This window comes from Leptodactylus fuscus, chromosome 5 (genome assembly GCF_031893055.1).
Source record: "Leptodactylus fuscus isolate aLepFus1 chromosome 5, aLepFus1.hap2, whole genome shotgun sequence".
Classification (NCBI taxonomy): domain Eukaryota; kingdom Metazoa; phylum Chordata; class Amphibia; order Anura; family Leptodactylidae; genus Leptodactylus; species Leptodactylus fuscus.
The window spans coordinates 119,113,626-119,129,198 of NC_134269.1; the positions used below are offsets into that span (position 1 = coordinate 119,113,626).

General features: G+C 43.1%; 1 protein-coding gene across 1 annotated transcript in view; it reads right to left on the bottom strand.

The window, feature by feature from the left end:
- Nucleotides 1-701: 701 nt before the first annotated feature.
- Nucleotides 702-15,573, bottom strand: part of LOC142204548 (mucin-19-like) — a 33,334-nt gene continuing 18,462 nt past the window's right edge. The window contains exons 5-7 of the mRNA XM_075275864.1: nucleotides 13,582-13,738; nucleotides 1,319-1,444; nucleotides 702-850 (exon numbers count right to left, since the gene is read on the bottom strand). Of these exons, the coding sequence (XP_075131965.1) occupies nucleotides 702-850; nucleotides 1,319-1,444; nucleotides 13,582-13,738 (432 nt within the window). The remainder of the gene's footprint in view (nucleotides 851-1,318; nucleotides 1,445-13,581; nucleotides 13,739-15,573) is intronic.

Sequence of the window (15,573 nt, forward strand, 5' to 3'; positions counted from 1 at the left end):
AAGGGTTAATGGACATTGTAATGTTTCTTACTATATATTCACTTACACTTGTCACCTCTGAAAAATGTTTTTTTACTTGTAGGTATGCTTAACATGCCATTAATGACAAGCTCCAAAATTAACAAAGTAAGCTAATTAATGACACATATGTACCTAAAATATCAGTTCCAGGATAACAACATCCTATACAAAAAAATGAAAAAAAAACTTCCAGTATTGTAAGTGGCCATGTTCTTGTGGCTGGCAGATATGCGCAGTCAGCTTTGTCCTAGGCCCAAGACCTAGAAGTTTGAAGCCAACCCCCGGAAGAAGACGCGGTAGGTAAAGACCCCGTTCCTGAAGAAGATGGAGGCGATGCTGGAGAGTTCTCTCGCAGCATTGGGGACACCCCCAGTACTGTTTGAGTGCTGGGGCCCGCCCCCAGTGCTGCAAGATAACTCATTTGCATACCGGCGGAAAATGGGATATTAACCGAACGGCGGGGCGGAGAAGACATCTAAAGGTAGGAGAAGAATAGCCTTTCTTAAGGCTATTCCGACATGTTAAGGAAGAAAAAAAGATTTTTTAAAAACAGGCACTTCTAACTTTTTCAATTTGGTTGCACAATATATTTTAACCATACTATTCAGTAAATTTCCAAAACTATTCATTTCCACAAATGTTTAAAACCGTAAATGTACTGCTACATATTGTTAACTTTGTTACCATTCTCTGTTGCACTGGTCTTGAATCTTTGAATTTGGTGCAATTGTTTGGCCATTATGATTACAGCTACAATGTGAAAGCTGAACACATTTCCTAACATTAGAATCCAGGTAAGGGGCATCAGGAGGACATCTTGGGTAGCAGCCTATAGTACAAGCAAATAGTATAAATGTTTCTATTTATATTAATGGTACTAATCATATTTAATGAAAAATAATATTAAACATTTATTGCAAGGACTAAATTTCCATGTAATGACAATGCTCTCAATATAAAAATTAAAGTAGTGCTTAATGATATCAAAATAATACTTTGGATACTTAACTAAACTATGTTCATTTGAGAAAAGGTTTTCAGTTCACATTCATCAGTCCATTATAATATAATCATAGCAAGTAGCAAGATAAATATTTAAACATTCATTTAATAGCGATCAAACTAGCAAAAATGGTATGAATACCTGAAATTGTAAAGACCTGTTCATTTTAATTTAATTCCAATAATCTAAATTATTTATCCATTACTGTGAATTACAGGTCATCACATTTTTGTAAATGTAAAGGTTCTTTCAAAAGTGCTTTGAAAAATTATTGTACATGCTGATTAGTCTTACCTTCTAAGAATGGTGAGAACGTATCAACAAGATCTTGATTGCTACATGTCTTCACATTAGCCAATCCACAGGGCTCATAATGCCAAATGTTTTCTCCTCTTTTATTGTAATAATCACAGTAAGTTGCTTTGTGGACAGAAAAATGACATAAAATTAGGATTCTGACATCTTGCCTTTTTACTATAAATATGACTATGTGTAAGATGAACGGGGAATGGAATGGTCTGTTCATTGACGTTGCTAATGCAGAACACTATTGTTTCTCAACATATTGTATCATGTATCACATTCAAGAGAATCTATTCCCTAAAAAGCTTCTGACTGTTGAATTCATGAGCATAATTGTAGGTATTGTACCCGCCCAATGGTCTTTCTGTCAAAGTAGGTTACAAATACAAATGCTAAAAATTACATTATTATACTTGGATGACCCGTTACAGATTTATTATCAGTACCCAAGAGCAGTGGCATAACTAAGAATAGCAGGGCCCCGTGGTGCACTTTTGACATGGGGACCTCCCCTCTGCCGATAGACGCTGAAGACCTTGACTGATGGAACCCCTCCTCCCTGCATTCCTGCCCACGCTATTATACCCCTTATTGGCCCCATTATGCCCCATAGTGGCCCCTGCACACAGTAGTATGTCCCATTTTGGCCCCTGTATACAGTATTATGCCCCATAATGGCCCCTGCACACAGTATTGTGCCCCATAGTGGCCGCTACACACAGTATTATTGCCCCACTGTGGACAACCATGAACAATTATTATACTCTGGGGTCTTTTCAAACCCCAGATTATAATAATCGGAGACTGAGGGGGGATATCAACATAAAAAAACACTGTTACCTCTTCCTGGCTCCGCTGCACTCCCTGGTATTATTGGCCATCTTCAATGATGTCCAGGACGTCACATGACCTGGGACGCTTGTCACACAACTAGGCCCGAAGCCTGTCTGGAGCCCGGAGAGGTGAGTAACACAGTTTTTTATGTTCTCTTACCTTTCCTGAGCATCTGATCATTATACTCGGGGATCTGAAAACAACCCCGAATATAATAATAGTGTTTGTGTGGCCCGCAGTGTCACTTACCGATCCCGGCCCCTGCCAGGATCAATAAATAAATAGGGCTCGTTACCATCTGGAGTAACTCCAGTCGGTAATATCCTATTTAAAAAAATATATATATTTTTGTTTATACTGTAGGTTGAATACTTTATGGCTATGCTTTATGATATTTTGGAAAAATTGCCAGTATTGTTTGGCAGTGCATATCCGTAATATTTAGGAAATCTCTAGCTTTATTTCTTACCACAACATGGCTGTAGTATTTATTCATTATATGTCAATATTATTAGGCATTTCTCAATTTTGAATGCTATAGTTAGCAATTTTTGCAACTAATTTCTTATTTCTTTTCTGTCATTAGTTGGATCAGGTAGATACAATGACCATTAAATTTACAACCTATATTTAAGTCACAATACAATGTTAGATATTCTTTCAGTTAATGCAGTTATAAACTACCAACTGATAAAAAATTTGCTTATTTTATTCATGCAAGAGAGGAAGAGCAACTGCAGAATATTTTAGGTTATTTTATATAGATGAACAAACCTTTGAAGTTTATTTTTTAGGTTTGGTTTGTTCAGTCTAAATGAAAGAGTTTATTTGTGTTTAAAACATACTGTATGACATGATCAAGGATTCTAATTCATTATTAGGTCTCTAAGTCAAACACAGTTAAAGCGGTGTCAAAGTGATAGTGTCATGTATAGTGATTGAAAGCTGATTAGTTCTGAGTATATAGATAGCATAAAAAATGTCGTGGGCAGGAACACCAGGCATTTTTACGATAGTCAAGCTAGGGATGGATGTGTTATTCATCACTGCATGATCCAAAGAAATTACTCAATTTCCTTCTGTAATACACAGCAGCAAAGCTTTCAAACAAACTAGAGAATAATAGGAATAGGAGAAGCTGAATGAAGTTGAACCACTTCAAGACAGAGCCTAAGAGTACCTTAATGACCAGGTCTCATGAATTTGGCAATAACTGAGAAATTTTAAAATACAGTAGTAATGATATTGTTTTTTATGACACATCGTATTTCATGTTAATGGTAAACATTTATTAATATTTTTGTATTTATTTAGAAAAAATTGCTACTTTTGCTATTTTCAAAATGTGAATTACTCTTATTTTCAGACAGATAGTCATACCACCCAAATACATAACTAAATATTATCTACCATATCTCTTCTTTAAATTGGCATAATCTTTTAATCGCTCTTTCATTTATTTTGGACATTATTAAACTTACCAGTGTAACAGCGATTTTCCAGATTTACAAGAAAATTTCTTAATCTAATTTTTTAGGGAGGACTTTAGTTTTTAAGGGGATTATAAAAGCCTTTGTATTAGAAACCCCCATAAATCACCCCATTTTCAAAACTGTACCCCTCAAATAATTTAAACCAGCATTTGGGAAGTTTGTTAACCTTTTAAGTATTCAATGGGAATTAAAACAACATGAAATGTGACTTAATTTTTTTTCAAAAATACATCCATTTAGTCCTAAAATTAACACACTAACAAGGGGTTAAAGGAGAAAATGTATCTTACAGTTTGTAATGCAATTTCTCCAGACCACATAAATACCACACATGTGGGTGTAAATCTGATGTTTGGATGAATGGCAGCAAATCAAATGAAATAGGCTTTACTGGCACGTCCGAATGGATATTTGGCATTGCCAAAGCTAGTAAAGTTGGGGGGGGGGAGTTGGAGTCGAGGGGGAGAGTATGGGGTAAGGAGGTGTGGGGGGGTGGCTGATTTGGGGTATAACAGTCCATGGAATCTCAACTTCCTCTTAGTTAGTGACCGCTATATGGGGAGGTGGGGTGGAGTGGGGTGGGGCAGGTGGTTTGGGGTATAACAGTCTGTGGAGTCTCATCTTCCTCTTGTTTGGTGACAGCTGGACACGTATTGGGCAGCGATCTCCACAGTGGCCTCTTCCTTTCCCAGTAGGATGTAGAGTTTCCTCTTCTCATCTGCAGATATGAAGTCTGGGATGTGGGCAGAGAGTCTTTGGTAGTAGACAGCCCTCACAGCAGAGTATTTGGTGCAGTGTAGCAGGAAGTGGGTCTCGTCTTCTAGGGCCCCCTGGTCACAGTGCTGGCACAGTCTGTTCTCCCGTGGCTTGTACGTCTGCCTGTGTCGCCCCGTCTCCATCTCCAGGCAGCATACGGAAGAGAAGGAAAAACTCTGGATGTCTGAAAAGCAGATTTTGCTGGAATAGTTTTCAGGTGCCATGTCTCATTTGCAGAGCCCCTAGAGTACCAATACAATGAAAACCCTCCAAAAGTGACCATATTTTGGAAACTACACCCCTGACAGAATTTATCAAGGGGTTTAGTAAGCATTTTGACCCTACAGCTGTTTCACAGATTTTATTAGCAAAGGAACGTAAAAATTAAAAGAAAAAATGTCCAATAAACTGTCCATTTAACCCCAAATTTTTCATTTTAACAAGAGTTTAAAGAAGAAAGTCACCCCACAGTTTGTTACACAATATCTCCTGAACACAGAAATACCCCATATGTGGTACATGGTGGAGCTCAGAATAGAAAGAGCGCTATTTGGCTTTTGGAGAGCCAATTTTGCTGGAATAGTTTTCTGGTGCTATGCCCCATTTACAGGGCCCCTAAAGTACCCATACAAGATAAGATAAGATAATCCTTTAATAGTCCCACAGTGGGGAAATTTCAGTATGTTACAGCAGCATGGTAATACAGGTACAGAATACATATTAACATAATACAGACATAGACACACATATGCTGAGAAGAGAAGATATACTAGGAGTCCATAGCAGCTAAGGAACGGAAGAGAAAGAAGGAAGACTTCATGGTCATCGTCATAATCGTTAGTTCTCTGTGGAGAGTGATCTTCACTTGGTTTGATGTAGATTATACAGCCTGGTTGCGGTTGGAAGGAAGGACCTGTGATAGCGCTCCTTCTCACACTTGGGGTGAAGCAGACGGTCACTTACAGTGCTGCCAAGTCCCATCAAGGTCCCATACATGAGGTGCGATTTGTTCTCCCGCATGGAGGTCACCACAGACAATATCCTTCTGTCACCCACCACCTGTACTGGGTCCAAGGGGCTCCCCAGGACAGAGCTGGCCCTCCTGATCAGCCTGTCAAGTCTATTTCTGTCCCTGGTTGATATACTGCTCCCCCAGCAAGCCACACCGAAAAAGATGGCTGAAGCAACCACAGAGTTTAGGAAGGCCCTAAGAAGTGTCCCCTGGACTCTGAAGGCCCTCATCCTCCTGAGCAGGTAGAGTCTGCTGTGGCCCTTTCTGTGCAGCGCCTCCAGGTGATCAGCCCAGTCCAGTTTATTATTGAGGAGCACGCCCAGATACTTATAGGTCCTGAATATCTCAATATATGTCCCTTGGATCTCCACCGGGGTCGGAGCACCTCTCCGTTTACTAAAGTCCACCACCATCTCCTTGGTCTTCCCAGCATTAATCCTGAGCTGGTTCTGCTGGCACCATTTAACAAAGTCCCAGTTTATCAGTGATAAGGCCTACTATAGCAGAGTCATCGGAGTACTTCTGTAAGTAACAGCTGGATGAGCTGTGCCTAAAGTCAGCAGTGTACAGTGTGAAGAGAAATGGGGCAAGAACTGTACCTTGTGGTGTCCCCGTACTACAGATCACAGTGTCAGACACACAGTCCTGGGCTCTCACATACTGAGGGCAGTTTGTCAGCTAGTCTAGGATTCAGTTGGACAGGTGATGGTCCACACTACCAAGGTTCAGCTTTTCCCTCAGTAGCCCTGGCTGAAAGATGTTGAACGCACTGGAGAAGTCAAAGAACATTATTCTCACAGTGTTCCCGGGTTTCTCTAGGTGAGAAAGAGCTGTATGAAGAAGGTGGATGATGGCATCATCTACCCCAATGCCCGCAAACTGGAGGGGGTCCAGAGCGGGGCTCACTAGAGGGCGTAGGTGTGTCAGGACCAGTCTCTCTAGGACCTTCATCAGGTGGGATGTCAGTGCTACGGGTCGGTAGTCATTGTAGCCCATCGGGTTGGGTTTCTTTGGGACTGGTACCACGCAAGATGTTTTCCACAGTCGAGGTACCACTCCCAGCTTTAGACTCATATTGTACATGTGCGTAATAATACCACCTAGCTGGTCACTGCACATTTTAAGAACTCTTGCGCTTATACCATCAGTTTCTCCAGCTTTGTCTGGAACAATGGAAACCCCTCAAAAATACCCGTTTTAGAAACTACATCACTCAAGGATTTTCTCAAGGGGTATTATTTTGAGGCCAATAGTGCTTCCAAAAAATTAATGTACAAAGTAAAAATTGAAATTTATAAAGAAATATGCCATTTCAGTACCCAATATGTTGTGCACACTTTGTGTCATCAGAGACATGCACTCCTAAAATTGTTAGGTGGAGTATCCTGGTTACAAAGAAGTTGTATATGTGGGTGTAAACTGTTGCTTGGTCACACAGCAGGGCTCAGAAGGGAAGGAACCCCGCACTTTTTAGCTTTTGGAGTATACAGTAGATTTAGAGGGACTTTCTGGGTACCATGTTGTTTTTGCACAGCCCTGGAAGTGCCAGTAAATTGGAATTCCCCAAGAAGTGACCACATTTTTTAGGGGAATTTTAGGGTATCTGCAAATATGACATGGTGTCCAAAAACCAGCAATCTAAAGTAGCAGTCCAAAAGCACAAAGGGCTTATTCACATGTGCACCCTGATTTGTGTCCAAACAACAGTTTATATCCACATGTATGACACTGCTGTATTCAGGCTAATGTACTTAATGTCATATGTGGGTATAAACTGCTGTTTGGGCACAGCTGGAAGGAGTGTTATTTTGGTTTTCAGATTTCATGCCACTTTTGCAGAACCACTGAATTGCCGGTAAAGTGGAATCTACAGACATCTGATCCCACTTTGGAAACTACAGCCATCAAGGGATTTATCATGTGGGGTAGCGAGCATTATTAATCCAAGAGCATTGCATTAATTTAATTTCCAAAAATGAATGCGCAGCTGATAATGAAAAGTGAAAATTGCAATTTTTCTAGAGATACACCAATTCAGTGCTCATGTTTTGCCCAGCAGCAACACACACTCCAAAAACTGTTAAGTGGGTGTAAAATCTCTGCCTGTTCAGGACAATGCGCCACCCTTTGCTCGCATGCAGCGGTGCATGAGGCGTGTGCAGTTTAGTTACTTGCACTGTGTGAACACGACCCTAGTTCTTTAAGTGAATTTGCACCACACCCGTCTTCTGCCCTTGTCTGCCTCTGTCCATGAAGTAGTTAAATTTGGTCTTGCCCTGTGATTGACAGCCTGCCTTCCTGTCAGGTCCAGGGTGGGTTCATCCTCCCCTATTTAGTCTTGGCTCACATTCACACTGGTACCTGATATTGCCTCGTGCTTTCTGGCTTTCTCTTGCTGTTTAATTACTTTTATTCTGATTCTTGATCTCTGGCTTTCCCTATTGACTATTCTTTTGGATTTCAATTTTGTCACTGCATTGCTCGACTGTTAATGGCCCCTCCGCTAGATGACTCCCTTTGTTGTTGTTTGTCTTGTCTGCGTTTTGTGTTTCACGTACTGTATATAGGAAGGGATTGTCTCCAAGTTGCCACCTATTACCTAGGATAGGACCGGCAAGAGGAAGGGACAGTGGGGGGGGCTTCAGCTTAAGGCGCTCTGTCTCTTGTGCCCCTTTCTCCAGGTTTTCCAGCAGCTACTGGAGAATTGTCATCAAAGCAATTTCCTAACAGCGGGTATCCCGGGCACAACAACTTTTGAAGAGTTTGTCTCTTATACAAACTGGGAACAACACAATATGCACTGAAATGACATATTTCTGGAAGAAATGCCATTTTCCCCTTTCACCATCAGCTGCGTATTCATTTCTAGAAATTAAATTAATGCAACACTTGGGGGATAAAAATCCTCACTGTACCCCTGGATAAATTCCTTCAGGGATGTACTTTCCAAAAAGGGGTCACATGTCAAGGGATTCCACTTTACATTTCAGGGCTCTGCAAAAGAATCATAACATCCAAAAACCAAACTGTATAAATCTGTGCACCCAAAAACAACTAATGCTCCCTCTCTTCTGTGCCTGGCTGTTAGGATTGTGCAGAAGCTGCAGTCATGAGAAGGGCGTCGCTGCCTGTTCTTCTGTACAGTCCAGGGTTGCAGGGGTTAACCTGCCTTGCAACAGCCGGGTGTGGTCAAGTCTTTGATGGACTGGTGTGTCGACCTATGGATGCTCGGATTGGGCAGCTGGGCTATTTGTTGGTGACCGCCCCTTGCCTATATAAGGGGGCCGGTCTGGACGCCCGGCGCTCTAAGATCAAACCAAATCCTAATCTGATACCTGAAAGGGTGCGTGCATGTGCTTGGGTTCCAGCCAGAGTATTATTAGTTGGCCCTAGTTAGTAAAATATCCCCAGAGACAGCAATGCCAATTGTAGTTTGGCAGCATGCTGCCTTGTATGGTGTGTGGTAGAATCTCAGTTGGCCTTAGCTAGCTTCTCCCCTCAGTCAGTGTTCACACTGGGAGTTTGATTGGCAGTAAGCTGCATTGGGGGTTGGGTGGCTGGAACAACTACACACAGGGTTTACTTGGTCTCTGGCTTGTCCTGGAGTTCAGGCTAGCCAGTTTGTTTATTTGGGTGGCTGCTCTGACTGCACAGGACTCTGTGATTGGTAACAGAGCAAACCTGGTTGTTTAATTTAGCTGGCAGTGACATCAACTGTCAGACACTGTTCACACCAGGTCTTTAGCAGTCAGTAGCCCAGAGGGCTCCGCAGGGTTTTTCAGTTTAGTTTTTTTAATAAATCCTGCTGACCATAACAGTATCATAGAGCCAGAGCCACGCCACAATATGACTTCGTCTTCACAATTGGCGAGTCTTGTCAATAGTCTTAACACACGCCTGGGAACGGTGGAGCAACACTTGCAGCAATCTCCACCTGCTGCCCCAATTAATTTTTGTGACCTATCTCAAGGGTTCAGGCTATGGCTCAGTTGGTTGGTAGTCTGCCGACCCCTGCAGTGTCACCATGTCCACTCCTGCCTCCGGAGCGGTATGCGGGTGAGCCGCAGGGATGTCGGGGATTCATTCACCAATGTAAAACATACATTGAAGCCTGTCCCAGTCTCTTCCCAGATGAGAAATCTAAAGTGGCTTTTGTGATTTCCTTGCTCACTGGGAGAGCCTTGGCCTGGGTCACCCCGTTAAAAGAACGGGACACAGCGGACTTGGCTACACTAGCCGCGCTGTGTGAAGCACTACGCCTGGTGTTTCATGGCCCAGTGCCCCAGTCCACCTATGCCTCTCAGCTCTTATATTTAAAGCAAGGCCAGAGCTCGGTAGCGGACTTTGCTATTGAGTTTTGAACCTTGGCATCTGAGCTGGATTGGCCAGACAAGGTACTGGTGGCAATCTTTTGGGAAGGTTTGTCCTCAAATATAAAGGACGAACTAGCAAGCCAAAAGCCTTCTACCTCCCTCTCTGCCCTAATAAATTCAGCTACTCGTGTGGATACACAGTTGTCTGATAGGACAGTGGAGTGGGGGCTCGAGCGTAATCTTATGTCACAGAGGGGGGTCATGAAATCTACCTCTGCCTCGCCCGTTGTGGAGTCCACGGAACCGATGGACACCTCCCGTGCTTCCACTCCTGGCAGCAGGAGTAGGAAAATTAAGGGGGTGATTTGTTACCGTTGTAACAGGCCAGGGCATATTGCTCCTCAATGCTCGACCCCACTGGAAAAGAAGGATAGCCAAGTGTCCATCGGGGGTGGGTTACTTGGTACACAAAAGTCCCATAATCATGTCCATTTCCCAGTAGCCTTTAAGCTGGGTAATGGTTGGGTAAATACTAGAGCAATGATAGACTCTGGGGCCATGGGGAATTTCATGTCAGCCAAATTCGCCCAGCAAAATGGTATTCCCATGAGAGCTCTTAAGACCCCCATAAACATTACAGTGGTTGATGGGTCTCAGATTCGGCCGCAGATCTGATTTGAGACGCCACCGTTGCTTCTGCGGAGTAAAACACTGCATACAGAGAAGCTCTCTTTTCACATCTTGGAGGGCTTAACTGATGCAGTAATGCTAGGTCTCTCATGGTTACGCCGACACTCACCAGTCATAGACTGGAGGCAAGGGGAGATTATTAAGTGGAGTCCTGAGTGCAAGGGAAGGTGTATGGAGGCTATACCATCAGCCGTCCCTCCAGTGAGGCCTTCAAAGCAGGAGGTCTTACCCCCTCAACCTGCAGAGGTCTTTACTGTAAACACTACTGGGTCTCTGCTAAAACACAGGCCTGAGATATACTCCACTGACCTGTTGCCAAGAGCAACACCACTTCCACACAGAAACAGGAGGCATAAATCTGCAGGAAAGTCTCATTGTCCCCTGCCATCTGGTGCCAGCCAGGGTTTGCGCCCGCAAGAATTAAGTGGGAAAAAAACAAACTTTAAACTGAGTGTAGGCACAGTATGTGGGCAGGATATTAGGACTGGACTTTCTTACTCCCCTGACTTGCCAAGTCCTGTACCAAATGGCAAAGTTCCACAGCCTGTTTATTTTGCCATGAGTCAGGCCAAGGGCAGGAGTAGAGCAACAGCTGATAGCAGACATAGGTCAGGGACAGAGCTGTCCCCAAGGGATCGTGTCTGGCTCACTCCTCGCCATTTTTGTCTCCGACCCGGAGACGCATGGTGTCGTTGCGCCGTGGAGGGGGGGTAGTGTTAGGATTGTGCAGAAGCTGCGGCCATGAGATGGGCGTCGCTGCCTGTTCTTCTGTACAGTTCAGGGCTGCAGGGGTTAACCTGCCTTGCAACAGCCGGGTGTGGTCGAGTCTTTGATGGACTGGTGTGTCGACCTATGGACGCTCAGATTGGGCAGCTGGGCTATTTGTTGGTGACTGCCCCTTGCCTATATAAGGGGGCTGGTCTAGACGCCCGGCGCTCTATGTTCACATTCTGAAACCTGAAATAATGTATGTATGTATGTATGTATGTATGTATGTATGTGTGTGTGTGTGTGTGTGTGTATATGGGTTCCAGCCTGTAAACATTAATTGCCCTAGCTAGTAATTTATCCCTGAGGTAGCAATGCCACTGTTAGTCAGGCAGCATGCTGCCTTGTATGTTGTGTGATAGTACTCAGTAGGTTTAGCTAGCATTACTTCTCAGACAGGGTGACTGAGAGTGGGCTTGGCAGTAGTTGCCTGGGTGGTTGGGTGGAACAACTACACACAGGGTTTACTTGGTCTCTGGCTTGTCCTGGAGTTCAGGCTAGCCAGTTTGTTTATTTGTGCGGCTGCTCTGACTGCACAGGACTCTGTGATTGGTAACAGAGCAAACGTGGTTGTTTAATTTAGCTGGCAGTGACATCAACTTTCAGACACTGTTTACACCAGGTTTTTTGCAGTCAGTAGCCTAGAGGGCTCCACAGGTTTTTTTTTTAGTTGTTTAGTTTTTTTTAATAAACCCTGCTGACCATAACACTGGCTCTGCCCAAACAACAGCTTATACACCCATATCGCATTAAATACGTTATCCTGGGTACACCAGTGTCATACATGTAGGTATGAACTGCAGTTTGGGCACTCAGTAGGGCGCAGATGTGAAGGAGCTTTTGGAAAGCAAATTTAGAAATTTGGTATCTGGACACCATATGATGTTTGCAGAGCCTCTAAGGTACCATACATGTGGAATTCCCTAAGGAGTAGCCCCATTGTGAAAAGTGCACCTCTCATTGAATTTGTCAACGGATGGAGTGAGCATTAGTATTCCAGATGTGAATGCACAGCAGATGGTAAATAGTGAATATGTAAGCTGTGCGGAGTACATTGGGAACACCAAATTCCCTCCTATTTCTCCAGTAACTCCTAGGATTGTGGGGGTCACACTGGGTGTGACTTCTGGTGTCTTTTCCCTAGTAATCTCTAAATCTGGGGTGTCCTCTGATATACGCTTGCACAGTTTATACATTCCCTTCCTGCTGCAGCCAGGTACAGTATGTTCTAATGATTTGGCGATTCTAGGAGTTTTTGTCTTCAAATTGTACAAGCTATATTTTTTTTTCTGATGATCTGGCCATATGAGGGCTTTCTTTTTGTGGAATGAGATGCATTTTGTAATGAGACCATTTTTGGCCACCTTCAACTGATTGAATAAACTTTATTAACTTTTTTGAAGCATACACAAAAAAACATCAATTCTGGCATTGCATTTTACCCTTTAATTTATTTGCCATGCAGCGTACAGCATAAGCAACATGTGACCTTTATTCTGCATTTCGGTATGATTACGGAAATACCTCATTTATATATTTTTTTATGTGTTATTAATTCTGCAGAACAAAAACCCATTTGGTGAAAGAAATCCATTGTCTTTGCATTGCCATCTTCTGAGATGTGTAACTTTTTTTAATTTTATTATTTTTTATGTTTCAGTTTCACTTTTATTGTACGGATTGTTACAGAAGCGGTAATACCAAATATGTAAATTTTTTTTATTAATTTTTAGTTTTTTTTGTTTCTATTTTATTTAGGAAAAGGAAATTTGGGGGGCTTTATAAGTTTATTAATTTTTTTTTTTACATACTTCATTATTTATTTATTTTACTTTTTTTTTTTAGTTATTCTATAAGGACACCTGAACCAGTGATGCTATGATCACTGATTTAGTACTATAGACTGCCATACACACCATACACATGTAATGCAGTCTATAGAGGAAGTCAGCCTATGCAGACCTATAGGCTGATTTCCTGAGCTCCCAGCAGTATCAACCAGGTGCTGTGGGTTCCTAGCAGCCTTGGGTCACTGGCCAGACCCAGGACTGCTGAAAATGCATAACAGCACCCTCCTGATTTCACCACGGGGGGTGCCCATAGGGTCCGCATAACTCCTTAGATTCTGTGGTCATGTTTCACTGTGGCATTTAAGGTGTTAACACGGGTAATCATAGCTCAGCTCCGGCTATGGGTGATACATACGGGTGTCAGTTGTTGCGTACAGCTGACATCCGCTCAGCTTATGAGCGGGTGACATTAAAATGATGTACTGGCATGTCATTTTGCGTTTGGGTACACCTTACAATGACGTACCAGTACATCATTTTTCATTAAGGGATTAAACACAGTCAATTAAAATTTAATACAATTGGATTTGATACTTACGACAAAGATCTGGGTTACGCCAGTTAACACATACTCCCCGTGCCATACAAGCGTGAGCATAGTTAGCAACACATGAACATAATCCAAGATATTTTCCTTCCATATCACATACACATGCTTCTCTGATACAGGCGTCATAATAATACATTGGATCAACCTAAATGAGAATAACATGGTGTATTAAAGTTATTGAGGCTAGATTTGTCTGATAGAATGCATAAACTTAGACTTTATCATCTAACTTCCCTAGTCTATCTTTACATTTGTATCACATATTAGCAGGCATTTTAGGCAACTTTATGCTTAACACCACCATACTTTTAGATCCAATTTATGATCAATTTCCTTGATAAAGTCATTTTTACATATATGTACATGTACCAGTCCCAAAGAAACCCAACCCGATGGGCTACAATGACTACTGACCTGTAGCACTGACATCCCACCTGATGAAGGTCCTAGAGAGACTGGTCCTGACACACCTACACCCCCTAGTGACCTCCGCTCTGGACCCCCTCCAGTTTATCTATTGGCCGGGCATTGGGGTAGATGACGCCATCATCCACCTTCTTCATACAGCTCTTTCTCACCTAGAGAAACCCGGGAACACTGTGAGAATAATGTTCTTTGACTTCTCCAGTGCGTTCAACACCTTTCAGCCAGGGCTACTGAGGAAGAAGCTGAACCTTGGTGGTGTGGACCATCACCTGTCCAACTGAATCCTAGACTAGCTAACAAACTGCCCTCAGTATGTGAGAGCCCAGGACTGTGTGTCTGACACTGTGATCTGTAGTACAGGGGCACCACAAGGTACAGTTCTTGCCCCATTTCTCTTCACACTGTACACTGCTGACTTTAGGCACAGCTCATCCAGCTGTTACTTACAGAAGTACTCCGATGACTCTGCTATAGTAGGCCAGTAGTATCACTGATGGCGACGACAGGGAATACAGAGACTTAAACCGGGATTTTGTTGAATGGTGCCAGCAGAACCAGCTCAGAATTATTGCTGGGAAGACCAAGGAGATGGTGGAGGACTTTAGTAAATGGGGAGGTGCTCCGACCCCGGTGGAGATCCAAGGAACATGTATTGAGATAGTCAGGACCTATAAGTATCTAGGCGTGATCCTCAATAATAAGCTAGACTGGGCTGATCACCTGGAGGCGCTGCACAGAAAGGGCCACAGCAGACTCTACCTGCTCAGTAGGCTGAGGGCCTTCAGAGTCCAGGGGACACTTCTTAGGGCCTTCTTCAACTCTGTGGTTGCTTCAGCCATCTTTTTCGGTGTGGCCTGCTGGGGGAGCAGTATATCAACCAGGGACAGAAATAGACTTGACAGGCTGATCAGGAGGGCCAGCTCTGTCCTGGGGAGCCCCTTGGACCCAGTACAGGTGGTGGGTGACAGAAGGATACTGTCTGTGGTGACCTCCATGCGGGAGAACAAATCCCACCCCATGTATGAGACTTTGATAGCACTTGGCAGCACTGTAAGTGACCGTCTGCTTCACCCCAAGTGTGAGAAGGAGGCGCTATCGCAGGTCCTTCCTTCCAACCGCGACCAGGCTGTATAATCTACATCAAACCAAGCGAAGATCACTCCGCACAGAGAACTAATGATTATGATGATGACCATGAAGTCTTCCTTCTTTCTCTTCCGTTTTTCCTTAGCTGCCATGGACTCCTAGTATATCTTCTCTTCTCAGCATATATGTGCCTACGTCTGTATTATATTACTGCGTATTATCCTGTACCTGTATTACTATGCTGCTGCAACATGCTGAAATTTCCCCAATGTGGGACTATTAAAGGATTATCTTATCTTATCTCTTATGAAATGAGGATTAAGTGCAATGGGCTTTCCATATGCTCCAAAGGCTCTGTATTTAGGATTGATAACATTGCATTTGACTGTCATTTGTAAAAATGCCTTTTTTCAAGAAATGGTGCATTCGTTGGACCATATTAAGGTATCCCTTAAACACCCCTGGACT